General features: G+C 37.9%; 1 protein-coding gene across 1 annotated transcript; it reads right to left on the reverse strand.

The window, feature by feature from the left end:
• Nucleotides 1-3,805: 3,805 nt before the first annotated feature.
• Nucleotides 3,806-8,990, reverse strand: kcnk18 (potassium channel, subfamily K, member 18). Its single transcript, XM_008428975.3, has 3 exons — nt 8,633-8,990; nt 8,273-8,419; nt 3,806-5,691 (listed from the first exon to the last, which is right to left on the reverse strand). The coding sequence occupies exons 1-3, from the start codon at nt 8,859-8,861 to the stop codon at nt 4,874-4,876; spliced, it is 1,194 nt and encodes a 397-aa protein (XP_008427197.1). The 5' UTR covers nt 8,862-8,990; the 3' UTR covers nt 3,806-4,873.
• Nucleotides 8,991-10,034: the final 1,044 nt, after the last annotated feature.

Below are 10,034 nucleotides of genomic sequence, written 5' to 3' on the forward strand. Positions count from 1 at the left end.
ATCTGCATGTATTGTAAACAGGTGTACTATTTTCTCCTTCAACACTTAAGACAAAAAGGTTATTATATTCAGTCATAGTAATATTTAAGTTTTGAGGCATACATAGTTTTTTAAAATCCTATTTATTCAGTCATAAATAAGGTCCATAAAAAGTAACAAAAACAAACAACAAAAACAAAAACAGACAGTACAACAATAAAAACAATAAAAATAAAATATTCATCCAGTGCCATATAAACTAAGGCGTCAGTGATTCCACAGGCTAGAGAAAAACCTCATTGAGCTTTGAACACATCATTACATACATGCATATTTTTTCAGTTCCAGTATGAATTGTTTTTAAGCGGCATGCTAAAATTGAGAGAGCTAAAACAGAAGTGTGCTGTTTGGGCGCAGCGTCGGAGTCGAGCTGTACTTAGGAGGAAGTAAACAGATTGTGCAATTAAGAAAGATGATGTTATGAGAGCAAATATTGTAAAGATTAAAAAAATAAAATAAAATCCTGCACTAAAATGAAAAAAACGTAGGCTTTTGATAGTTGGCATTTTAAATACTGACTCTGAGCAAAGTTTAGTAATTTGCTGGACATATGGAAGAGAGACTGGAAGCTAAAGTATTGATCAGCTTCACCCTGGTATCAATAGTATTGGTATTTAAATGAAAGTGCCCAGACCTGATGTGACGACACAGCGTTTTGTTGAGAACACCGTTTGTATTTTTTTTTGTAAGAAAGAAGATTGCCATATAATCTGTTAGTAGTATGACACTTTTATGAACAAATGAACTTTATGACCACGATGTTGCATTATTCCTTACGAAGGCCTTTTGCTTCTGGTCGACTGGTGTCAGGATTAGAGTCTTCTGTCCCTCTTAGCCTCGCCATGATTAGTGCATTTGGTGCATTGTTTGTTATGTTGTAGTTTTTGCATCAACCAAAGGCTCCAGTCGGGTTAAAAACCCCTTCCTTCATATGCAAACATTTGTAACCCCCCCAGTCACAGATTAAAGACGAGATGAAATTCATTCACAAACTGGCACAACCTTCAAATCCCTGAAATATAGGACTAAAAAAGCATCAGCAATTATCTGCAACCTGGAGATATTTAAACCCAAAGATATCTGCTGCTTTTGTAAAAAAAAACAAAAAAAAAAACACAAGACAAAAACCTTTTTTTTTCTTGTTGTGACTATGATGTTGATTTGGAGACTTAACAGTCATATCCAATAAATTATTCAAAAGTACCTTTTGAACATCATAACCTTTCAGCATGTATTAAACTTTCTTTTGAGCTTACGTTTCTGTTTATTTATTTTAATTGGTCCATTGTAATAATCTAATCTTAAATGCTGTGTTTCCATTGGTTGTAATTTCTAAAATAAATAAACTTTTCAATAACATTCTATAAGACGCACATGTAAAAAAAAAAATTTAAAAAGATGTTGACACTAAAGGTTTGACTGAGACATTTGTTGATTTTTTTTTTTGCGGAAAACAGAACAAAGCACGCCCTTCAATGGACGGAGCGACCTGTCCAGGGTGTTCCCGCCTGTCGTCCAATGGCTGCTGGAGACAGACACCACTGCCCTCGTCACCCTGCAAGGATGAGTGTGCTAGAAAACGAATGGGCAGATGGAAACTGACTAATAGCACACCTTTCGCTGTTTCTTTTGGCATTCACATATTTTAATTCAAACTGGGAGTAAAAATGATCTATTAGAGTTTATGTAATAGATATCTTTAGAAAAAAACAAACAATCCTACTGGTGTAAAAGTTGGCTTTGTGCACTTTATACTCTTTACTATTGCTTGACAACAGCACCATCTGGTGCTGCTGCTGTAGACAAAACACACTTACATGTGGTGGTCAGAGTCAGTCCTCGCGGGCCGCTGTCTTGTGTGTTTTACTTTTTTCTCTAGCTCGATACACCTGGATGAAATGATGGTTCATTCGCAGAACGTCTACAGAGTTTTGGACATGCTGAAGACGCCTTTGGGTCATCTGAATCAACTGCATTGGAGCAGAGATGCATTTAAAACTGGTAGGTCTGGATCCGGACACCCATGTTTTAAACAAACAGCGGAATGTCATTTCAAAGGAAGTTGAGTTCAATATATCTAATATTTTATTTTCAGGGGATTATTACTTGAATTCCCCCCCCACCCCCATGTCAACTTGAGGAATTTTCAGCAACATTCAAGAGCTTTAACATGACCTTTTCCGATCTACAATAGACGTAGACTACACTATGACTGTCATTTTTAGAACTTAGAAAACATGTTTTTATGAAGCTATTTTTCCTCAAACCAAGCAATCATGACAATTTAAATTGAAGGCATTTCTCTATTTTATGCTCTCTATTAATGGCCACAATATAGTACAGAAGTGGAGGATGAAGAATGCCTTGAGATGACTTTTGTTGTGAATCTGTGATATATAAACCAAACTGAATTAAATTATCCAGTTTAGCTGGATGTGGCAATGTTTTTCTTTTTCTACTTGCTCTTGGTGATAATAAAACCTAATATGTTTAACCGTATCCATCCCCACAGAGGGCAGCAAAGTACCTGCTTAGCACTGCTAATTCACAGGATGGTCCATGCAACCTGAGGAACCTCGTTGTGTGAGCTTCACATGTTCCAGTTTTCCCTTTGCATGGTTTCATCATGTTAAAAAAGAAGCATAGTGGATGCTGTCTGACCTTTAATCCAACCAAAGTGACCCTGTGTTATGCCAGGATTACTAAAAGTATGAAATTTGCTAAAAAGTCAAAAAATAATGCAAGATATTTTTAGGGATTTTTCAACTTTTCTCAAATTTAGAAGAATACGTTTCCTGAGTATCTGGGCGAATTATGTTAGAAACCCCACGGCTTGGGTAACCTTCCACAAATTTCTCAGAATAGCGGTCGACCCCATTCCTCCTAATCCCATCAGGATTTTAGGGCCAGTTTGCTCACATTGAAGTGTTCAGCCTTGCCCTCAGATTTTCTATGGGACTTAGAGGTGAGGAAGTTGCAGTTACCACTTCAAAACATTTCCTTTGTTCTTTAGTAATAATCTTTAGGTCATTGTGCATTTTAAAAACCCAATCAGGCCAATAGTTTTATATCTGGAGCTCGTTTCAATAACTACACATAATTATTCAATGTGACATAATCAATTACGTGATGGCACCACCCTCTGACCTCTGACCCCAACACTTCACAGTTGTGTCAGTCACACACACAGTCATGTCATAATGACTTCCATTAGCCCTTCCATTTGGCTGGCACAGAGCATCCCTGTCTACGTCACTAAACAGTCCTGCTTCCTGTGACCACTTTCTCGGTTTTCTTCATCACAGGTCGTCTCTACACAAGGGGTTTAAATTCAGAACAGAGGAAAAATAGGAGCGTGATGCGAGCTTCCCAGAGGAAGTCTTGCACAAAACAAATCCAACATCTTATTTCCTCAGGCAGGGAAGTCAACACGCTGTTGAAATGATTAAATTGAATAAACTAAATTAATTTTAAAAAAGTGAAGGAACTTTAGGGTTTAATTTACCTAGTGCTTTAGCTGTTCTGCTACAGGACTCACCTCATATCTGGGAACGTTTTCCAGACACCACATAGAAGCCTGAGGATCCAGATTCCTCTCCATCCGTGTCACCTGGCCTGTATGATACGAGTCTTTATCCTGTTTGTTTTTGTGTTTTTCTATGCATTTCATGTGTGGCTGTCTGCTACATGTTTAAAAATGTAAACTTAAAAATAATAATCCATGCATAGCTGACCTCTGGCATGAGAAGTCAGTTACAGATTCAAGTTGAGGGTAGTATGCCTTTAATTACAAAGAACAAATACAACAATCAAAACACAAATAACTTGCAATCAATTCCATGTAGAGAAAATATATGGACTTTTTTTTTTTGCATATTCTGCAGTAAATCTTTTGGATAAAAAATCTCATGCAATACTCAAAAATAAAACTGTCAAATCACTTTCTTGCAGGATAATCCTGATGAGCAGTTTTTATAGGGGCAGTATTCTGTAAAAATGGACTTTTAGCTTTACATCATCTTATTCCCTCATCAAAAACATACCTGGGAGTATCAACATGATTCTCTCATGCATGTACGAGATGCGCTTTGACACGCTCAGGAGGAGGATGGCAAATGTCACGGTCTGACAGTGAGAAGTGGGGGTGGGGGGCTTTCCCATCAGAAACCATGAAAAAAAAAAAAAAACTTGTAAAAGCACAAATGATCCCATTTCTTAAGACAGCAGGAGGTTCATCTCCTTCTCCTGCCTTCTACGATGAAGGCAGGCGAGCTGTGAGCTTGGAACCTCACGGCTGCGGTTCCAAGCTTCCACCTCATAGAGCACCTCTCACACAACTCACCTACTCAGCTCCTTCAAACTAGCCAGAAGCAATTGGCAAACACCAGGAGGAACTGTGCATCTGCTGAGCTCATTATAGGAGCTACACCTCAGTGATACGCTGGTTAAAAAAAAAAAAAAACGTTAAAGGGTTAATAGAGAAGCCATGTTGTAATGACTTCCTGAAGGTGGAGTTTCAGAAAGAGCAGGAGGTTTTAAAGAGACAGAGGCCCTATTTCAAGGCATTAAACTAAGATATATGCAGTATTATAAGAAATGAAGGTAACAGTTACTTGATTGTGTGGAAAACTAAGTGACTGGAAAACAATACTACATCTTTAAATGTTTGAAAACAAATATTTTTAATGATGACAGCTATTCACTGGATAAAGTGTTTGCCACATGCATGACTTCATAATTACCCATGCTTATGAAAAACACACAATAAATAATTGCTTAAATCCAGGAAATACTAAATTCCACAATCCCAAAAGTTGATTCAGAAGAGCTTGACTTACTTTTTTCCCACATTTTCCACATCAGTATTTGCCCGGCCAATAAACCGGATGCAGTTTTGATAAAAAGAAACAATTCTGTTTTGGCTTAGCTTGAAAGCCATGGACATAATGCTCATGCCAACAACAATAAAAAGGGAAGTTATCCAGAAGCACTTGTGGTTTTCAGGTACGATGTCACCAAATCCAATTGTAGTGAGTGTGATGAAGCAAAAGTAGTAAGAGTCAAATCCTTCAATCTCAGTTTCCCACAGTGGTAGGATTATACCTCCGAAGCAAATATATGCAATTACAATGAAAAGAATCAGTATAAATGGAACGTCAAAGTCTTCCATTACATTGCCTAGCCCTGAGAAATCCCATATGGCAAATTCCCTAGGTGGTTTTGGCATCTGGTCGAGTTCAGGGCAGGAGAGGGACCTGAGCAGTGGATCCTTTCTCATTAAATTATCTCTCGCCAGCAGCTTTTCAAAGATATCTTTGTTTTTTTGGAGATGAATAGAGTGGTGTCGAACATCTGCCTGAGATTTCAGCACCTGCTGGATATCGAGAGGTTGGCGAATCACCCCGTCGTGCCTGAAAACAAAGGTGCCGTCGTCCAGAGTCCGCCGGTTTGACCAGTGTCTTCTCCTGCGAGTTCTCCACCGTAACCACTTCTTGAAGAGGGTGTGGGCGCGGTTGTAGGCTTTGGACATCCCAAAAGCGAGAAAGTCTCCCACATCGAGAACGACCAGGAGCATGAGAGGAATGCCCACCATCGCATAAATGATGCAGAGCACTTTACCAAGCAAGGTGACTGGATAGATGTCTCCATATCCTACAGTCACAGTGGAGCAATTGACAATTTATCAACATGGTGGACAAAGCCTGCTTACATTCCTGCATGGTGTCTTGTTTCGGTCTTGAAACCGTCAAATGTAGTCAAATTAATGGGACTCCTTAGATTAATATGATTATTAACATTCATTTAATGTCATCCAGATCAAGTGACTGAGCAGTTTGTTTTTCAGAGGTCCTGGTCCAAAGACGATTTGAACCAGAACCAAAAATGTTCTGCTTCCAATTTTTGTCAGAAACTGGAAGCAGAACATTTACAATCCAAGACATGCCTGCAAACTACATGAGTACAGCTGAGTGTCGTCAACATAATGGTGGAAATTTAACTCATGCTATCTGATGATTTTACAAATTAGAACCACACACACACACATATATATATATATATATATATATATATACACACACACACATTTGGAGAATAAAAAGGGGGAAGCTTGCAAGTCTGAGAACACCATCCCAACTGTGAAACACATGGCTGGAAGCAGTGTGTTGTGGGATTGTTTTCTTGAAGGAGGAACTGGTGTAGTTCACAAAATAGATGGCATCTTGAGGAAAGAACATTATGTGGAAATACTGATGCAATATCAGCCATGAAGTGAAAGCTTGGACACAAATGGGTCTTCCAAATGGAGAATAACCCAAAGCATACTGCCAAGCTGGTTACAAAGAAGCTTAAGAAAAACGAAGTCAGTGTTTCGGAGCGGCCATCACAAAACACTGATCTAAATCCTATTGAACTTTTATGGGCAGAACTGAAAAGTCAGGTGTGTGTGTGAGCAAGGTAGCATTCAAATATGGCTGAGTTTCCCAAATCCTGTCAGGGGGAATGGCCCAAAATTCCTACCAACAATTAAATAAAAAAAAACAATGCCTATAAAAATTCCCTCTCGTTATTCTGGCATTTAGAAAATAGGAAACATTCTGGTAATCTTAACTGATCTAAAAGAGGAAAGGTTTATTCTGATTTCATGTCAGACTGTGCGAAAAGGAAAAAGAAAATGTTTTTTTTCTGTAGTGTATGCAAACTTCTGATTTCAACAGTGCATCTGCATTAATGAGAAAAGTACAACTAAACACAGAAGAATTAAGCCAGGAATACGTTTCCCAGAAAAGAAAGAGATTAGCTACAGTAATCAAAGTTAAAAACAAAAATAATAAAGTTAAAGTCCATGACTGAAACCAGCTCAGCACACAGATACTGAGCCAGGTGCACCTTCTATGGAAAGACAAACAGAATGACAATGTGAAGTTGATAAATGCAATAAATGTAAATGACACATGAGTGATTAGAAGACAAAACAACAGAGAACAAGTGGTCCGTAAGTTTTCCAGTAACCTTTGTTACTGGAAAACTTACGGACTCACAACCTGATATTTCACAGTAAAATATCAGGTTGTGAGGCTGTAGATGGATTGCAAATGGATATCCCTGCCGGGTGCGACTTCCATTAAACGTTTCAATTACAGAGACTACCAAAACGCGCTTTAGTCAAATCAAGCCTCATCTGAAAAGGAAACAAAAAATGTCCTTTAAGAAAAGCATATTTTGTGCCAGTCCAACAAATAACTTTTTTTTTTTTAAATCTGACAGTAGTGAGAACTTTGCTTTCCCTCTGAGTGCATTATGGATTTTGATTGTACAAAGACAAAAATCAAATCTGCAACTAGGCCTCTAAATCTTTAACAAGCTCTTTGTGGCGACGTAAAAGGCATTCTCAATCTAAAGTGGCTTGTCTTCTGAGTGATCTGGACTTCCTGTTGCTGCTAAGCCATTAGCCATTAGTTGACGGCCTTTTAGTACTTAGTCGTGCAACTGACAGAAGAAGACGTCAGTGATATCTTCACTTGTTTCTTTCATGTCAAGTCATGGGAGGAGAAGTAGGTTTGAGAAAAGAAAATGTGTTTGTTATGTTTAAATTAGTGAACTTTAAACATAACAAACACTAGGAAAGCTGAAGAGACAACATAATCCCCTGAGATTTGCTTATTTTGGATTGCGTGAGACTGATGTTCTTGTAGTTTTGCTTTAAATTATAATCTCTGCTTATAGTATCTAATTAGCAGAGTGGAGTGATGCTCTGCTTATGGGTGCATTATGAACAGACCGTTGTGTTCATAAGACTGTCCACACTATCTCAGTGAAGAATGGTTGAATAACCACATTAACTCGAAATGACAGTTTTCTTTTAACATGAGGAAGTACTTAGCCAATTCTTATTTAACATCCGCATATCTTGTCTGTTGTGATCTTAAGTAGATTAACATTCGACTACATGTCATCCACTTTGGCTGGAGCTCAGAGATCAATAATTTGTTTATCCACGACACATTCGCTGTTGGAAATAATGTGCACATAAATGATCAGATCAACTATGTCGGTCTGAGAACTTTGACAGCATCTTTGTGATCACTTTGGTTACTAACACCACGGCAACGCCCAGACGCATAACGCATCTGCTGTGTGAGAGTTTGGAAGGCATCACTTCAGAAACCTGGAGAAAGAGTCATCAAATCCATCTCCTGTCCACATTGCACCGCACATTTTAACACCAACTTACCAACAGTTGTAAAAATAGTGCAGCAGAAGAAGACGGAACCAAAAAAGTCCCATCTGCTGGGGCTCTGGAACCATATAAACTTGAAACCCTCCTGCATTTGTCTCACAACTTTGTCAATTGTTTGGTTGTGTGTGCAGGAATTGTTATCTGAAACCAAGAGGAGAATGCTTAGAGGACATCAAAACCACAAAACGAACTGTTTCCGCAAAACAGGTTAATGGAATGACTTAAGAACAACTCTTATGTACCTAGATCCAATTTCCAAACATTATCACTACGATGAATAAATAAATAAATTATATATATATACACATTTTTTTATATATGTTCCAATAAAAGCTGTAATACGCTCAGACTTACTGGTATCGTTCTGGACCATCTCGACAATCTGCGACAGAAAGTTGCGGTATTCATCTTTGGTGCTGGATTTACTTCCCCCTTCAACCAGCATGAAGATGAAGGCGCCCAGCATCGTGTAAGCCACTAAGGCGCAGCACAGCGTCAGGTGAGGAAAGAGCCTCCCGAAGCGCGCGCGGCATCTCCCGTGCCAAGTCTCGTGGAGCACAGCTGTTTCTCCTGACACGATCATCCTCCCGTCTGTCTCCACGCAGCGTTCAGCAGGTGTCTCTGCTTCCTCTTGATGAGTTTTTTTTTTTCTTTTTTTTTTCTACTGGCTGTTAGCAAAAAGTATGGCATGCATTGGCGCCACCTACTGGTATGAATGTGGCTCAAAATGTTATTTTATTTCGTACATGCATTATCGGTAATCATATTGTGTTAATCGACATCGTCTCCTTAAACGTTTTCCGGGTTTGAATGTGGAGAGTACCGCTTTTCGTAAAAAAAAAAAAAGAAATAATAATAAATAAAATAAATAAATAAATAAATAAATAAATAAATAAATAAATAAATAAATAAATAAATGGCTTGAGCTATTGATTAAGATCTATTCATAAAAATACAGGAAAGTCTAATCACAGGAAGGAAAATACACACAAATACAGGATGATTTAAAATATCTGCATTGTAAAGTATCCTTGTATGAGAAATACATATATAAATCTTTGTGAACCCGGGTGAGATCCCACAAAATGTAGATACTTTACATCATTTCTATAGATAACGTGAACTGATACAAACATAACTGGACCTTGAAGAACTTCTTCCACAATAATCCTGTCTAATGGCTTTGGATATTCCAAATTTCTTAAAACTGTGAAATAACCCCTGATTGATTCAATATTTTAAAGGCTAATTTCAGCGGCATCAAACAAAGAAGACACAGGTGAAGTGAAAAAAAAAGAAACATCCGAGAAGGCAGCATGAGCTTAAAATTCAAATAAACATTTCATCAGTTGTTCTTAGTATTACAAAGAGACTGGAAGAGTTATTGTCTCTGTTACGGACCCTGGGTCAGTTCCTACTCCTGCATAGGAGACATTTTGCACTGAATATGGAGATTATCTTGGTCTTTTAATTATTTCTGCATTAGAGGCCTGCAAGACTAAACCAAAATACTACTAATAATGAGTTCTTCCTTCGTCTTTGGGAAACAACGACTGAAGAGAGTTTTTTTTCTCTCAACAGTTTTTGACAAAAACAAAGTAACTTGCATATGTTTCTCTTTGCAACACATCATTTCAATTAACCATTATAGGAAGCTGAGTTTTATTTTTTAACAAAAAGAAGCTTAAAATGGACACCTGTGGCTCACTGTTATAGAATAGAGTAAATTTTATTGATCCCCAAGAAGAAATTGCTT

This window comes from Poecilia reticulata, chromosome 15 (genome assembly GCF_904066995.2).
Source record: "Poecilia reticulata chromosome 15, P_reticulata-male-v2, whole genome shotgun sequence".
Lineage (NCBI taxonomy): Eukaryota > Metazoa > Chordata > Actinopteri > Cyprinodontiformes > Poeciliidae > Poecilia > Poecilia reticulata.